Here is a 17,449-nt window from a genome sequence, read left to right on the forward strand (position 1 = left end):
GCTTCCACTTTCTTGAGTTTCATTATTGCCACAGATTTCTTGTCTTATCTTGCTGTGCTATTAAGAAGCTCTAGGGCTAACCTTTGAGGCAGGATCTTTTCTTGACAGCCCTTTGTTGAAGCCATCCTTGGGATCTCTTCATGCTTGGTGAGGGCTTTTAGATCCTGCTGGCTCAGCACACTGGTCTTTGTTTATTACCCATTGGTTGAGTGTCCTCTGGGCGTGATGTTGTCTCATTGTCTCACCTAAATGTCCTCTCCTCCAGCGTCAGAAAACAAACAAGAAAGAAACCTCCCTTTACAGTAGACATAAAGATTAAAGTTAGAGTGATTTGTTTTTCTTTTTAAAAATCTTTTTTCGTCAGTTACTTCATGGTTTTGTGTCCAATTTGACATTATTTAAATATATTAATTTAATAAAGTAGTACAACTTTATAATATAATATGGACATGTTGCGTGCAAACCTTAGCAATAAAAGAATGTGCCTGTCCCCCAAATTCAAGAGGAGCTAACCACCCTTGCTTCTTCGAATATCCTTTTTGTTGTTGTGTTAAGGATTTTAGAGAAAATCTGCTGATTTAATTTCACTCCCAAAGGCTTTTCTAAGGGTCTCTTTAGAACATACCCTTCTCTTAACACAGCGCTGAGCAACTCACCCATACAATAGTCATTTTCTGTTGTCTTTCACTGTCCAGCACGGTGCCCCAATTGGGAGGTATGAGGGTTGGTTCCTGCCTTCGGTGGTTAGTATCTTAACCTAGAGTTTTCTGCCACCCTCTTCCTCCTTCACCCCATCCCATGACTTTTTGGATGCCATGGATCTCTTGTCAAAGAATCCAGGTCCTGCACTCTGCATTTTCTCCCTTGACTTCTTTTAGGTTGTTTTTCTTTCCCTGGTATTTCCTCTAAACACAGACAGTAGATGCAAAGACCTGATTAGACTCAGGTTCCGGTTTTGTGCAGGAATGCATCCGAGGTGGGGCACCACTGCTGCTCCGTGAAAAGGCACAGCTGGCTGGGCCCACTTCTTTAGGGATGATGAGCCAGTCTGTGTTCCTGGGTGGGGGCATCCTGACCCTGGTTTGCTCGATTTCCCCTCAACCTTTGTCTTGATGGTTTGCTACACATTGATGGTTGTCTGAAACAGCTATTTTGCTAGAATTTGAAAATGGATAATTTACTAATTTTATTCTTTCTGCATAATAGACTCATCATTTAAGAAATGTTTCATCATGAAATACTTAAATAATTGCTTTTCTCTCTCTCCTTTTTTTTTCTGGGTACTGGGGATCAAACTTGGGACCTTGCACCTGTGAGGCAGGCAACAGCACCACTGAGCTAAATCCCCAGCCCCTGCTTTTCTCTTTTAATTACTTTCAGTACAAAAATTTGTTTCCCATCTGCTTATAATCAGAAACAAAAAGTTTTACATTTACTTTTGACTTTTTAACTCTTCTTTAAATAGTATTAAGGATGAATGGAATGTATTTAATATATTCTATTCAATTGTGGTAATATTTATTTTTAATATCTAATTGTTCCATCCTTTCCATATCCATATATTTATTTGTTATAATCTTTTAAAGAAAACAACATCAAGGGCCGTGGATTTGGCTCAGTGGTTCCACCACCTGCCTCGCAAGCACAAAGGCCAGAGTTTAATCCCTGGTTAAAAACAAAACAAAACACACACACACACACACACACACACACACACACACACTAAGGCATAACCTGTATCCCACAAAGCATATCCATTTTAAAGATGTACAGTTTTGGTCTTTGGGAGGTTGGACCCAGGGCTTTGTGCATGCGAAGTACCCGCTCTGCCACGGTGCCACTTGCCCAGCCCTTTCTGTGTCTTTTGACACAATTTCTTCCTCACTGGACACAGTAAGGTGTGGTGCATAAGTTTATGTTTTTAAATCTTGATTTTAAGTGAATGTTCTCCTCTGTCAGATCATCTCAGACCTTGAGTCCTGGAACGATGAGCTTTCTCAACAAATGAATGACTTTGACACAGAAGACCTCACAATCGCAGAACAGCGTCTCCAGCACCATGCAGACAAAGCCTTGACCATGAATAACCTGACTTTCGATGTCATTCACCAAGGGCAGGACCTCTTGCAGTATGTCAACGAAGTCCAGGCCTCCGGTAAGAAAGCTCACCCACCCTGTGGCTTCTTGTTATTCACAGTCATCCCATCCATGTCACTGCACATTTCAGAGTGGTGGATGCAGATTTTGTAGCCCCTAAGAGATGGCTGTTAACAATATGTGTTCTTTAAAAGGAAATGTCTTGTATTTTATTTCACATAGTCACACTTAACGTTATGGTTAGGAAACTTACCCTTACTAATCTCATGTATTATTTCAACTACTGTGAATTTTAATTTTTCAGAATGATGTGTTGTATCTCCAAATGAAACGTAAATCCCAAGAAAGTATTTTTACTTTCTGTAGTTTTCCTGTTTATATTTTGCCAGCAGATGTCACTGTAGACTCAGAGACGTAACTACTGTATGTCATAGCTGCAGGATTAGGAACCTACTTAGCAACAACTGGCATACTTTACTTATTTTACATAAAATAAATGAAATGCTTCCAAGGAGTAAACTGGATATTGAGAAGAAAAACAAAGGCAAACAGAAGTTCACTCCTTTGTAAAGGCTGCTCTGTTGTCGCTATGTTACCCACTGACTGTGGATTTAGGGAGCGGGTGGTTTGAGCATCTTTATGCCATGCTGGGAGACACGGTAAATATGTCTCTGGTAGGCCAGCCCTCCTGGGTCCTGCCTGGGGCGCTGGTGTGGCCCCCATAGGTCCTTTCACAAAGGCAGGCTCTGTGTCACGCACCAGCTGAGAACAGACCGTCGAAGTGCTGATCCAGCCCTGGGGTTTCCTTCCATGTCCGCAGGCGTAGAGCTGCTTTGCGATAGGGATGTGGACATGGCCACTCGGGTCCAGGATCTGTTGGAATTCCTTCACGAGAAGCAGCAGGAGCTGGACTTGGCCGCAGAGCAGCATCGGAAGCACCTGGAGCAGTGTGTGCAGCTGCGCCACCTGCAGGCGGAAGTGAAACAGGTGAGCTGAGGACCTGAGGCAGGCAGCAGGGAGCCTGTGGATCTCCTGGAGTCCTCCCGGAGCACTACACAGCTGTCGTGAGAATGAGACAGCGCCCTTTCAGTACAGTGTCTGCTCTGAAGAGGTGGAGCCGGGGCCCTGGCAGCTGTCAGGCTGCTCTGTGGTGCAGAAGTCCTCCCTACCCCATGGCTGCCACACTGGAGAGAACTCCCACGAGGTGTTTTGTTCATGGTATAATAGTCCTTGCCTGAACCTTGTTTGCCAGGTTTAACCACTGTGTGAAATGTTTTTGTTTTGTTTTGTCTTGTTTTTTTGCCCAATATCATTACAACGCTAGCTATCTGGTTGGGATCACAGGCCATGTATGGCTAGGCTTTCCTTGGGGTCTCAGCGTACCCCTCTTGTGCGAGGCTAAGCACTTGAATGGGAGCACTTCGGGTGAGTGCCAATGGGATCCCAAGTGTGCCTGTTGCATTTCATCCTGTGGGCGGTCTGCTGATAAAATGGCTCAGGGTGAATAGGGACTGTGAGCTGCAGTGCCCTGTAGATGCACAAAAAGCAAATGTTTTTTGGTTCAAGGGGATGTCTGGTGCCTCTGTCCACAGGTAGGATGTGGTAGAGAAGCAGGAGACACTCACGTCAGGGCACATGCTTTGCCTTGTCAGAACTGTTCCAAAATCAAAGGGTAAACTAGCGTATCCCTTAGGAATTGCCTTTGCTTATAACAGAGACTAACGGTGGCCTTCAAAAAGTAGTTTCCCCCACGTAACCAGTCAGCAGGTGGCAGACTACTAAGGTGCACTCAGGGGCTCCATGATTTGTTAGGCTGAGATCTTGATGTGATAGGTGCCCTTTTCTTCATGGTTGCCAAATAGCGATTGTAGCTCCAACTGTCACCTCAGCATCCCTGCCATTAGGAGGGAGACGTTTAACAAGAAAGAGACAGCACCTATATGAGAAAAGAAGCCATTTTACAAGTTCCGCTGCAAGTTGCTGCCCTGGTCTGATTGGGTAGAATTGTGTCATAGCTGTAACTGACCATTGACGGGACCTGAGAAATGTGTGTGGGTTTTTCTGGTGGAGGGGAGATTGTTGATTTGGTTTGTTTTGCTTTTTTTTTAATCTTCACAAAAGCTGTTGTTTTAATTTTTTTTTTAATTTTGCTGAGTAAAAAATAGGATTTGTGTAGGTAACTAGAACTCTCTGCCACAACTAACAGTCCAGAATCTCTCTTCGGTTTCCATGGCTTTCTTCCCTTTTCTTGTATGTGAACTTGGGAATCTCCTGGTTTTGATGCTGAGCATTGTATTACACCTTACCTCACATTTGGCTTTATTGTGCCATTTAAAGCTGATACTAAGTTGGAAGATGGGTTAGTGAAATAAATCAATTGCCCATATACAGCCTTTGCCAATTTTGTGTATTTGTGTTTTTGATTATCATGGAATTCAGCATGTCAGTGGGTTTTCTAATATGTGATCCTCGGACTGACGGTTTTGATCTGTTTGCTGCCACTCCACCGTCTGCTACTAAGCCAAATGGAGTTGTCGCTCTCATCTCATGATGAGATGCCCTTGAAGGCTTTCAGCTGAACTATTAGGTGTTAAGGAAGTCAGTCCTTGAGACCGCCTTGCAGACCTGAGTCCACTTCCTGTTGGTCTGCAGGATGCACAGGAAAGCCCACCACTTGGCATTACCCTGTGTTGTGTTTCAGGTGCTGGGTTGGATCCGAAATGGGGAATCCATGCTAAATGCTGGGCTCATCACAGCCAGCTCACTACAGGAGGCGGAGCAGCTGCAGAGAGAGCACGAGCAGTTCCAGCACGCCATTGAGGTAAGAGGTGCCTCTCTTGATCTGGTATTTCTAACCCCAGGATCAGCCAGTTATGCCTGCCCTGGGGGAGCCATTGGACTGATAAAAGGTGACAGTGCTTATACATTTACTATGAGTATGGGAGAAGGTTATGGAACAGCAGCCAAGTGGAGTGAGGCAGCCTTTCAGCAAAGTCCAAGCAGCCAGGGCCCTTTTGTCTGCTAAGCCTCGCAGGATGCGCTTCCTGTGGGCAGGAGCACATGGGCACCTGGGAGGACAGATTGGAGTCACAATGAGGATTTGGTTACTGGTCTTGTAGGCACATTCATGTCTCACACTCAGCCTCAACAAAGCAGCAGGTCTTGGGTGCCTCAGCAGGCCCACGTGCAGACTAAGTGCAGACTAAGTTCACGCGTCAGGCCTGATGCTGACACCCCACCCTCCAGCCTCGCCTGAGGCAGCGGCATTCTCCTGGACAGGGGTCAGCAGGAAGCCTTGGCCTTTCACATCCTCTCACCATCATGAACAGCAGCCCTGATTTGGGGTGTGGGGGCAGGGCACGGAGAAGAGTTCTGATTCTAATGGGTGGTCTCCAAGCAAAGTGAGGGAAAAGAGCATTTGCTAACAAAAAACCCATTTCCTGCTCTGCTGACATATGTATTCTCAGCCAGGAAACAAAGTCACAGAAGTCACTACTAATTTTTTTGCCTATTTCAATTTATTTTCAACTACAAAATGCCAGAGGTCATACTTCTTCCTGAGACTCCAGTCAGGCAGCCTTTGAAAACTGTGTAACTGTACTCTGCCAGGTGATTTCAGGTAATTAAATGGCAAGTACCACATTGTGTCCAGGTAACGGACGCAACCGTATTGTGCACAGCACTATATAGGATTGTTTCCACTGTTTTAGGTGAAACGCAAGATTTTGGTTTTCTTTCTTTTTTGTAAACCTGCGTCCGTAGAGTTGTGCTGCCCTGGCTGCTCCCCTGCTCAACAGTCTAGTTCTTCCTTGGAGGGTCCCTGACCTCAGCCCCTCACGGACTTGGTGAGCATATGAGCAAGATTCTGTTGGATTTGCCGAGTGTCTTCCTTTGGGTTATTATAGTATGGCATGGACTGCCAGAGAGCACAGTTGGCAGGCATATCCTTAGCTTTCCTTCAGTTTTCTCTTTTCTTTTTAAAATCACAAGTTTTTAAAAGCTTTTTCACTGAAATCCAACATGTAAGTTGAAAATGAAAATAAAAAGCATTCACTCCAGCCACCTTTTCCACACTTGTTCATTTGTTTCCAGCAGCTATTATGACGAAAGCCAATAGGAGTAATAAGTTTGGAACATTTCAGCAAGCTTTTAGAATCATGTCCTTCTTTCTGTTTCTCAAACTGAGAACCCCAGAGCTAAGACTTATCCTGAAAAGTCTTAATGCACTTCATCCTTCATAGATAAACTAAATGTAAACTCGGTTGTGAGGCATAGAGCTGTTTTTACTGAACCTTGTGCAGTCCTTTGAGAAGCCTCCTGGTGAGCAGTAACTGAGCTGGTTCTGTCAGTCATGGAGAACGTCCCAGCCCCCTCCAGTCAGTGCACGGCACCCCTGCTAAACAAGCCTCGCATTTTCTCTGTGCCTAGAAAACACACCAGAGCGCGCTGCAGGTGCAGCAGAAGGCTGAGGCCATGCTGCAGGCCAACCACTACGACATGGACATGATCCGTGACTGTGCCGAGAAAGTGGCCTCACACTGGCAGCAGCTCATGCTCAAGATGGAAGACCGCCTGAAGCTCGTCAATGCCTCTGTTGCCTTCTACAAGACTTCAGAGCAGGTCGGGAGCGCGCCATCATCCCTAACGTGTCTGCCACTGTTGAGCCACTCCAGCAGGGAAAGACACATTCTGGAATTAAAATTATTCTTGCTACCTTGGGTTTCCACAGTTAGGTTGAAAAGCAGCTGAGAAAAAAGCTCTTCTCTTCTTTAAATCTCTGACCTGAAACATGTCAAAAAAGACAGGAACTTTAGTTTTGATTTTGTTCCTGCTTTGAAATGCCTCCCTGGCCGCCTCAACCTGTGTATCGTGCCCTCCCTCCTGCCAGGGAAAGTCCGTGGGTGCTTCTTGTGTTCTTAGTCCTTCCACCACCACCTTCCTCCCCAAGCCTGATTGAAAGTGCTCTCAGTGATGCTAATGTGATGTCAGGTGCTACACTCTCTGACACAGGACTTCCTTCCGCTCACAGGTCTGTAGTGTCCTTGAGAGCCTGGAGCAGGAATACAAGAGAGAAGAAGACTGGTGTGGCGGAGCCGACAAGCTGGGCCCCAACTCTGAGACGGACCATGTCACCCCGATGATCAGCAAGCACCTCGAGCAGAAGGAAGCGTTCCTGAAGGTTTGTAGCCAGTGCTGTTGGATTCCTGTGCCACACTGAGTGGTGGGTGCAGATCCAGCGTCTCGCTGGGGGATGGGACAGGCATCCAGACCTTGAGTGTGGTCACACCACAGCCACAGGAGCAACTGGTGATTCCTAGGGAGGCCACATCACACCGGTGATGCTTCATGAAAGACAACCTTGCATCTCTTTCCATAGGTACTTATACGCTGTTTCTAGTTTTCATGGAGAAAAAAGTAGAAATCTCTGTGAATAAGGTCACTTGGTATGTCTAAGAGCAAGATTCTGGAGCTCTAACACAGTGGCCGTGCTAGGTTTCCCTGAGGTGAAGTTACTTCTGGTTTAGAACATTTTCTAAATGATTCTGGGGGCAGAGAGTGGTGGGTGGTTGTGTGGCTGGTTGACTTGGTGAAAAGCAATGACTATAGGTTAAAATAACCTTCCCTTAGAAACGCAGCTTCTTTGGGAATACAGGTTGTACCTCAGTGGATGCAGAAGCACAGGTGTTTCAGAGCAAGTCCAGGACAGCACCAGCACCTTCTCACAAGACCCTCCTGGAGCAGGGGTCTGTCACAGTCAGACTGGTTGTTTTCTCTCTGAGAAGCGTAACTGAGGACTCTCTAGAGAGCTGTGTCACGTTTATTACACATCGTATTTGGTCACACATAAGCCAAAGATGTGCCTTTAAAACTGTTAAGTGTATTTGTTTTGTTTGTTTGAGACAGGGTCTGGTTATATGGTTCAAGCTGGACTTGAATTCATTGTGTATTCCTGGCTGGCCTCGAACTTATGGCCACCCTCCTGCCTCAGCCTCATGAGTGCTAGGATTACAGGCGTGCACCACCATGTCTGGATAAATGGTTAAATTTTTAAAAATGATCAAAATGTTTAGAAATATTTGTCATGAAGTGTCTGTGTTGTGCTCTTGGATTTTAAAACTGTATTTCTGGGATTCTACTTCCCAGCAGCAGGTGGAACCGTTAGAGAAAGCAGGATCATCTACCTTTCCTTAGTGCCCTTTGAAGTTTGGTTTTTTTCCTTTGTTCAGTAGCCTGACCCTCCAACATATTTCCTGATGTGTTTAATAATATTTGTTTCCTTTCTGAAGGCGATGATCTAACAGAGCTAATTATTTAGTCTTAGAAATAATTTGTGATTTTTTGAAAATGATGTCTGGCGACTCATTTGGGACTTCCAGCACAGTGACTGGCATTTTGAGCAAGTTGGGAAAACCCTGTGCTTCCAGTCTTTAACTGTGCCTGTGTCGGACAGGACTTTAAAGTCAGTCGCCACCCCCAGTGTCACTGCTGTTTATGTTTACTAAATGCCAACCACTCTTAGGATGTTTCGAGTTAGAATCATAATTTTCCTGCTTTGCTCCAGAATCCATTTGGAATAGAAAAATGAACAGTGTCTATTAAGATATTTAATGAAAATATTTAGGTAAAATTACAAAAGAAAAACAATTACCAGATGCAACCGCCCATTGGCCAGATGACCAGGAAACTGTCATGTCAGACCCGTGAAATACTGTCGTCCCAGTACTGTGTAGGCAGTGTCAGTGTAAGTCCTGCGAACAGCGTGACCCATTCCTTCCCAGGCGTGCACGCTCGCCAGGAGGAACGCGGATGTCTTCCTGAAGTACCTGCACAGGAACAGTGTGAACATGCCGGGGATGGTGACGCACATCAAAGCTCCGGAGCAGCAGGTGAAAAGTGAGTACGCAGGGGCCCGGGCTCCCCCCCCCGAGGTCTTCCCTTTAAAAGTCCTCTGTTAAAGAAATTCATGGTCTGGGAATACAGTGGCAAAATTGATAGTTTATTGATTGAGTGGAAGACTGTAAACAAAATGCAGCACTGAGGATATGCGTTGCTATTAACTATTTGTGAAAGGAACATATAAATAAGGAGAAAAATGAAAATCAGAGTTGCCTACTGGCAAAGCATTTTTAAATATTAAATCAAGAAATTACGTTCAATCGAGAGAGTGAGTCAGGAGGATTGAGTTCAAGGCCATCAGGGACTACGAAGCCAGACCTTGTCTCAAAAGAGAAGAAAGAAAAATTACATACTAGGGCTGTTATAAAATGTTACCAATTGTATAGGCTTAGAACTAAACACTTTACTTGGGAAACAGTGAAAGGTAGTTGTATTGTTTGGGGTTTTCATAGCCACGTTGTAAACGTTTGTAGTGTAGAGCTGGGAGAGGGACTTTGTGGTAGAGCATACGGTTAACAAGGAGAAGGCCCTGGGCTCAGGCTCTGGCACCTGAAGGAGAGAAGGCCAGGCATGGTGGCGCACACTTGTGAACCCATCACTTGGCAAGCTGAGCCGGGCCCATCTCCACCTGTCAAAGCCAGGCTGGGCTACAGGGTGACTGCAGGGCCAGCCTGAACCCTGCACGGCAAGGCTCTGTCACACAATGTGCCGCCCCCAAAGAAAGAAAAGAAGAGAATTGTGAACCTCGTGTTTGTGAACTTTGCTCTTTTTTCTAATTGATCATCTATTTTCTGTTGACTATTAGTTAATCTCATATTTCTTATATGTTCCCAGTAGTTTTTTATTTGTATAACATTTTGATAGTAATTCCTGTTTGATTGCTACATCTTTAATGTAGCATTTATGTAATAGTTTTTTCCTTTACAGCTTCGTGTTCTCTGCTTCCATACTTCCTTATTTCGTGTCCTCCTTTCTCCTTTAAAAGCAGTCAACCTTGTTTTCTTCTGGTGCTCTATTTTTAAATGCCACCTTTATTATATATAGTAAATTTCTTCTTCAGAGGACTTTAGTGGTTTAGACCAAAATACCTGAGTGGTATTTTCCAGCCATTGTAGAACTGCCCCAGCAGAGGATCACCTGTGTGGACTGCACTAACTCACCTGACCTGAGGTGCCACAGGCTGACCCATCAGCACTACTCTCTTTTACAGTGGTAAAAATTGTGATGAAGAAGGTGGACAGTGGTTGACATGCTCGTTAGTTAAGGAACCAAGGTCCAAGTGGTTCCTTGCTTAACATTCTGTCTTCCTGTGGGATTTCACCAGTGTTTGAGGCACCAACATACATCTTGTGCTTTCTTCTCTCAGATATCTTAAATGAACTGTTCCAGCGGGAGAACAGGGTATTGCATTACTGGACCATGAGGAAGAGGCGGCTGGACCAGTGCCAGCAGTATGTGGTCTTTGAGAGAAGCGCCAAGCAGGTCAGTGCGTGCTGCCCCACACACTGGCCTTCCCGTGTCAGACGGGCATCTTGAAAGCCACTTGCTAATGCCCAGGCGGTCTCATATTTTAATTAACGGCATGTTATAAAAATGAAACTCCGTAACCTGGTGAAGTGTGTCATTCAGTATTGTTGACTCTCCACAAGTGCGCTGCTCAGCATCCCTCAGCTGTCTACCTCACAGTACTGCCTGAGTACAAAACATTGTGACTATTGTTACTTTAAAAAGCATTGTGGAGTCTTAGTTCTGTGCTTATGTAAGTACAGTGGTTTTTTGGGGTTTTTTTTGTTTTGTCTTGTTTTTTGGGGTTTTTTGCTGTATTTCATGTTTTTAAGACAAAGTTTTACTTTTTAGATAAGTGGAGTTAAAATTAATTAAGAAATATGACAGACTTTCTAATGATTAAAAGACTTGGCTTTTGGCCAAGACGGAGGCATCACGGACTACTTTTGGAAAGTCCCCTTCTGAAGTTCCTGTGGGGTGAAGTGTTCTGTCATCAGTCAGGGGAAGGTCATTTTAGGGCAAAAACCTGTTTACTCTTATCTTACATATTAAAATTCCTGTCACTTCTCTTGGGCCTTCCTGATAGCAAGAGAACCTGCATATTGTGTGTTTAGAATTAGGTGATGGAGGAAGCACAGAACAGAGATGGCATCTCCCCTCAGCACCTGTGACACCTGTGTGTGTCGTCCCCCATCCTCTGTGAAATGAGCTTCAAGTCATGCAGGGCCCCTCAGTGGTGACCCACATCCTGACCAGGACTCCAACCTGAATTGTCTTCTGAATCCCCTTGTAGCAGTGTGTCCCTGCCACAGAGTAAGCCTTCGGTCAAGTCTTTCTAGTTCAAGGAAAATTAAATTCTCCAGCATAGCTTTTCCACTTTTCATAGAAAGGAAGCAGACTCCGTTCCCATTTGGTACGTTGCTCTTGCAGGTGGCACCCGTGCCCAGAATGCTTAGTTTCCCTCCAGAGGTCAATAAGCTGAGGCTCCTGGGCTGTGGCTCTTCACTGACTTTTCCGATGCAGTGATCCCATCCCAGTCGGCAGTGTGGCAAGCAGCTACATTATATTTTCTGAACACTTCCTTTACATCTTACTCGGTCATACCTCAGAATTACTGGAGGTCTGCTGCAGTGTCTAACCAGAGATATTTTCTCATTCTTTTCTCATATATCTTTATTACCTCTGTTGAAATATGTCTCAGCCTCAGAGAAGCCACATCATAATCATCCTGGCAGAGAAAGATAAGTTTGTATCGGTGCAGAAGGTGACCCATCGGCCCTGTGCCCCTGAGGTTCTGCTTCAGGTGCAGTCACAGATCTCCATAAGCACTGATGACTTAGGGCACCCAGGTCCTTGAGGACAGGCCTCACAGATTTCAGTTTTCAGTGAGGTACACAAAGGTTTCTACGTGGATGCTCCCGTCCCAGTGGGAGTGTGGGAAGATGACAGGTTGCCTTCCTGCTTCTGCCTCCTGCCTTGTGCTTCCATCGGGCATCTGGCCCCTCTTCCTGGTCCTGCTGTCTCTCCACCTCTCAGTGCTAGCGTTCTCAGGGCTGATTTGTGTTCCTTGTTTCTTTCTGTAAGACTTAAAGTCTCACTTTTACTCCACGGAGCATGAACAGCCGAAAAGGCCTCCACGATGCTGGGTCTTAACACCCAGCGAGGCTCCGGGAGCTCGACGGAGAAAGGAGAAACCCAGGAGGGAACACACCAGACTAGATGGTAAATAGACCTTTATTAGTCTGTCCAGAGGGCACTCCCAGAGCCAGGTAGCTCAGAGAAGCAACTGCTCAGGGGCTGAGGTCCTTTTTATAGGGTTTCTTAAACAAAAAGTCTGGACATTTACAGAACTACCACAGGACAAGATTTTAAACACACTACTTATCTCAAGCAGGAAATGTTCTATGGTCACCTTTTGTCATACCATTTGCCAAGGGCGGGCTGTTAGCCAAATTAGCAATTAGCATATGATGAAGCACAGTCTCTGGTCTATTAGCAGTCTCTTTAGCTTATTCAAGTCTTACACTTTCCTCTCTTACTTCTCTCTGGGGTGACTCTTCACTTCAGGCCCCAGACTTACAGGTCCCAGGCACCTCGCTGGCACATCTCTACTCCTGATTCCCTGTCTCTGTGGCCCTGCTTATGGCGCTCACTGAGCAATGAGGTGGCATGTTGTGCTTGACGCCTGGCTTTCCCTCATCTTCCCGTCTTCACGCCTCTGGGACCAGGGACGTGGACCTCCTGGGCCTCAGCTCAGCCTTCCTGTCTTTGTCCCAGTGGAATCCTGACCTCTGTGGCTTCACTCACTTTCCACAATAATTCCTTTTCCACACAGTAGCCACATTTGCTTTCAGAAAGAAATAGAAACTCAGCCTGTGACCTCTGAGGCCCCTCCTCCCTCCCACCCCTCCCCCACAGCCTCTCCTGCCTTCCTATTCTGCTGCTGCCACAGGCCAAGTTTGCCCTGCTCACAGCTGTGAAATCCCCTGATGCCTGCTGCTCCTCAGCCCCCTGGGCCCAGTTTAGACTCTACTCACTGACCTCCTTTACTCACTGTCACTGCTGCTGTCTTTGTGAATTGCTCTTCATTTGTGTCCTTTCTGCCACAGGGGTAGCATCTGGGCCTCTTTTATTCCCTGGGGCCTTGAGGCATCTGGCTCTACAATATGTACTGGGGCCTTTTTGCTGCATGAATGGAGAAGTCGGGGACTCTGAAGACACCAGTGGACGTGTGGCCTCATTCACAGTATTATGTCCAAGACAGGATAGTCATTCTCACTTATGACAGACCTAAGTGCCCAGCCCGGAGGCTGAACATCTCTGTGGCTGAGGTTCCTTCAAATTTCGTGCTGTGAAAATGCTACCACTACAGTGCTACGCTTGAGAGCCATTGTATGTTTGAGACACACATACTCTTTCTTTTTTTTTTTGGTACCTGGAATCGAACTCAGATCCATGCACTTGTGAGGCAAGCAGCAGAACTGATGAACTAAATCCCCAGCCCTACTCTCTTTCTTTTTTAAACTAAAACACCCAGTAGGACTCTAAAGCTGTAGCAAAATGAATGTCTGAATGTATAGTCCACCAAGATTTTCAGACCATCCATTACCCACGCCTTCTCCGTATTATTAAAAAGGGGTCTTGGTGGTGGTTACTTTTTAACTCATTTCAGAAACATGTCTCTCTCCAAGGGAATATTTCTTGATGCATGCCAGCCTTGGCTTGTATACAGGAGGTACTCAGAAATGTGTACTTCTCACAAACATTCTGCACTCCTTCTCACCCTAGGCTTTAGAATGGATCCATGACAATGGGGAGTTCTACCTCTCCACACACACCTCCACAGGGTCCAGCATCCAGCACACCCAAGAGCTGCTGAAGGAGCACGAGGAGTTTCAGATCACGGCGAAGGTGAGCTTACGGGGCGGCAGGCTTCGGTTAGAGGCCTGCAGGTCAGCTGGGCTTTCCCCAGATGGAGCCCAGGCGCTGTTTCCCAAGGACGTCACTTAGAAACAGCCTCAGAGCCAGATCAGGATGCCGGGTGATGCGTCTCCCCTTCCCACCTTCTGTCCCTGTGGTCGTCTTCCCCATGGTCCCCTCTGTCCCAGCGTGTGTGTCCTTTACACTCTTGTATCTCTGAGTGCTTCGTCGTTTTCCTCTTTTTCACCTTTGTCTTTCGTTATTCCTTTTCTCTTTTTCTGTTTTATTTTCTCTCCAGGTTATTTTGTGAGCGCTGGCTGTTTTTTCATGAAACATTCTTTGGTGTTGCCAATGTGACTTTTGTGTATTCTTTGGCTGCTTTCTTGTCTTTAGCAGATGAAAAAGGTGACAGTAGCCTTGCTCACCGCGGGTCTGCTCCCACGCCTGGAGTTCTCTGTGTTTGTGTTTGGCAGAGTTTATGCGAGTGTCTCTGTTGGCAGCTATTCCTAGGTCTGTAAGGCTGTATTCACTCTCACTTGTCTCTAAAAGTCAAGATAGAGTTAAACATTAAGTATATAGAATCCCTTCCCTGTGGCATATATAGTATATGTGAGTAAATAGGAATTTTCTTTTAAAGAGATGTAAGAATGCACATTGACATGAATGTTTCCCAAGTGTATAACGTAGGGTGGGTTTCTTTGACCTCAACACAGTTTTGAGATTCTTCTATTTGTTTCTTCCCTTTTTTGTTGGTGTGTTCATAATACATTCACCATGGAGAACTGGTGCGTGCCTATCTCGTGTCTCCGTCCTTTTGACTTCCCCTTCCTCCATCCCCTCCCTTCTCCCTTCTTGAGATTCTTTCAGGGTTCCCTTCTCAGCCTTAGTTGGTTGGTCGGTTATTTCTCAAACACGGAAACTTGTGATTACTTATTCTTTGAATTATTTTCAGAAGTGCCTTTGGTTTTTGATGATAGACATGAGTTTTTAAAAGAAGCTGAGAATTCAGATTTAAGAGTGGAAAATAGATTATCAAAGTTAATAGTATATTTTGGTTAAAAAGCAGTGTTCCTATACAGTAACACCAATGACTATCTCCTGTGGCCCTTAACCTGGCTTTGAAAACTTATCAGAGAGGAATTTTTAAATCTCATAGAGTGACAATAGCTACTTTGTATTATCTTCATTTGTGCATTTTTATACTTTCTGTAACCATTTCTGCCCATCCTGCTGTTGTCACTCCCCTCTGCGGCCGTCAGCCTTGAGGATACTGGGCTGGGAGTCCGGCCCCTGGTGCAGAGGACCTCAGGCCACTAGGGCACCAAGACTCTTGCTGGGTGGGGGACGACCTGACTGGTGGGACCCGGGGCTCAGGGAAGCCGGGAGCTGTGTTCCCTCCCGAGCCTCCAGAGCACTCCAGAGAGCTTACCTGTCCTGAGTGCACAGGTGAGGGTTGAGGCTTTTCCTTCCTCCAAGTATGCCACACATGGGGCTGGAATACTTCTTGTTTTTGTTAGTGTTTAGACATATATAGCCTGTAGGTGTAAGACCTGTATTTGTCTCCTTGAATACCCTTGACAATAAAGGCATCATGAGCACATGTACTAGGGCACCAGACAGCGTTGAGATTGTTCCTGTTGCTGCTGTTCCTCCTCGTGGCAGGCGTGGCTTGAGGCCAGACACATAGAACACGATGGCAGTAGAGTGCAGTGGAAGGGATTTCTCCATTATTCTTAAGTGTTCCCCTCCTCAAGTCTGAGGTGTGCTTATTAGAAATTTACACAAGAGTAGGCGTATTTTTATTCTTGTATTTTAGTAACAAAACATGAAATTGTAGCTGACACCTGATGTTTCTGTTTCCCAAATACGTAAAACTGTTTCTTTCTTAGGTATATTTTATTATACCCAGAGGAATTTGGAGATTTGGAAAGGAACATGGCCATCTTTTTTTTTTTCAATTTTTGTTTTGTTTTGTTTTTTTGTACCAGGGATCAAACTTGGGAACTTGTGCTTGTGAGGCAGGTGGTAGAACCACTGAGCTAAACCCCCGGCCCCCCTTTTTTTTTTCCTCTTTAATTTTTGAGAAACTGGGTCCATAGTGGATGTTGCCCAGCAGTCATCCAAGGCCAGTTTGATGTTGGGATTATTCCTGTTTAGGATTCTGACTTCCATGTAGTTGGTCGGCAGAGGTATCTCACTGTAGGGTGCTCCTTGTCTTCATAAGGTTATTGGTGGGACTGACCTGGGTAGGTTTGCAGGATCAACATAAGCAGACCTGGCTTCGCAAAGGCCCCTGGAGGAAGAAGACTTTTGCTGTTGGCATTGAGTAGTACAGCATCTGTCTGGTAATAACACTTCACTGTCATTCTGAATTCACTATCTCTGGTTATTTTGCTTGGAGGAAGATTTTCCAGAGAGCATATATTTCATTTTCGTTTTTTTTTTTTTTGGTACCGGGGATCGAACTCGGGTCCTTGCACTCGCGAGGCAGGCCACCGAACCACTAAGCTAAATCCCCAGCCCTTTATTTCATTTTCATAGATGACTTTATCACCTTCAAACTGACGCTCTGTTCCACATCCATTCAGGGGTATGTGAAACCACACCAGCTCCTCAGACTGAGCTGTGAAGATGGGCTGGCAGGAGGAGTTCCCTACTCTGAGGGTACCCAAGTTGAGAGCTGGTTTTGTTTGGTGGCTGTAGGCCTCGGAGTCCATAAACCTATCTTGGGTACATAGCTCTCCTATAGAAACTGGTGACTCACAGAGTCACTCAGGATCAGTCACCATGAATGCTGTGTCTAATTGAAAGTAAAAGGTCAGCTTGAGGGAAGATAAGTAGAACTGATAAGAGTAGGCACTTTTCAGAGAATTTGGTTTTGAGAAGGGTTTTGCTGAAGTATAATCTCAAACTATTTGGTGCTTTTATGTTGGTCCCATTGTCATGCAGCTGGCTCATAGGGATGTCCCTGTTTTCAACAGAGCATGGCTGTCTAAGCGTTTGTTTTCAGTGGTTTCTGCTTGCCTCTCTGAATCAGTGAGCACCCACTTTGGTGTTGGGAGATAGATGTCTTTTGGGTTTCCATGATGGAATGATGCTTCTCTTGCTTCTGGCATCCTGTCTTGGTGTCTTCTAAGAAACCATTTTTGTTTGTTTGTTTTGTCCTATAGAGAATCTTCAGCTCTGATGGAACAGTCTTCCAATCCAATTGTTAAAATTAGTTGCATAACATTTTTAGTGTCAGTGGACATAAAGCTATAGGCTAAACAAAACTCTTTCACCACAATCTTAAGTAAATCCTAACTCTATTCCTGTGTGACTCCTACTACAGTAATTTCTTGAAGTATCACACAAGCACCTCCTGCATCCAGGTCCTGGATATTTACTCAAAAATGGTTTTTTGTCTTTACCCAAAACAGTGACGTAGGCTCTCTAAGAGTAAGGCATTAGAAGGAACATTTGACAACTCACCACATGGTTTCCATGCACACTGCAGTTTGAAACCTACCATCTTACAGATCATCTAGAA

The 17,449-nt window shown here is 45.3% G+C and overlaps 1 protein-coding gene across 2 annotated transcripts in view; it reads left to right on the forward strand.

The window, feature by feature from the left end:
* The window catches only part of Trio (trio Rho guanine nucleotide exchange factor), a 319,992-nt gene that overhangs the window by 198,288 nt on the left and 104,255 nt on the right, over nt 1-17,449 (forward strand). For both annotated transcript variants that reach the window (XM_010631520.2, XM_010631521.1), the window contains exons 14-21: nt 1,960-2,155; nt 2,918-3,084; nt 4,799-4,918; nt 6,526-6,717; nt 7,127-7,276; nt 8,877-8,991; nt 10,361-10,476; nt 13,789-13,911. In XM_010631520.2, coding sequence (XP_010629822.1) covers nt 1,960-2,155; nt 2,918-3,084; nt 4,799-4,918; nt 6,526-6,717; nt 7,127-7,276; nt 8,877-8,991; nt 10,361-10,476; nt 13,789-13,911 — 1,179 coding nt within the window. The remainder of the gene's footprint in view (nt 1-1,959; nt 2,156-2,917; nt 3,085-4,798; nt 4,919-6,525; nt 6,718-7,126; nt 7,277-8,876; nt 8,992-10,360; nt 10,477-13,788; nt 13,912-17,449) is intronic.

The sequence above is a fragment of the Fukomys damarensis genome, unplaced genomic scaffold (assembly GCF_012274545.1).
Source record: "Fukomys damarensis isolate Sample0158 unplaced genomic scaffold, DMR_v1.0_HiC HiC_scaffold_1, whole genome shotgun sequence".
In the NCBI taxonomy this organism is placed as follows: domain Eukaryota; kingdom Metazoa; phylum Chordata; class Mammalia; order Rodentia; family Bathyergidae; genus Fukomys; species Fukomys damarensis.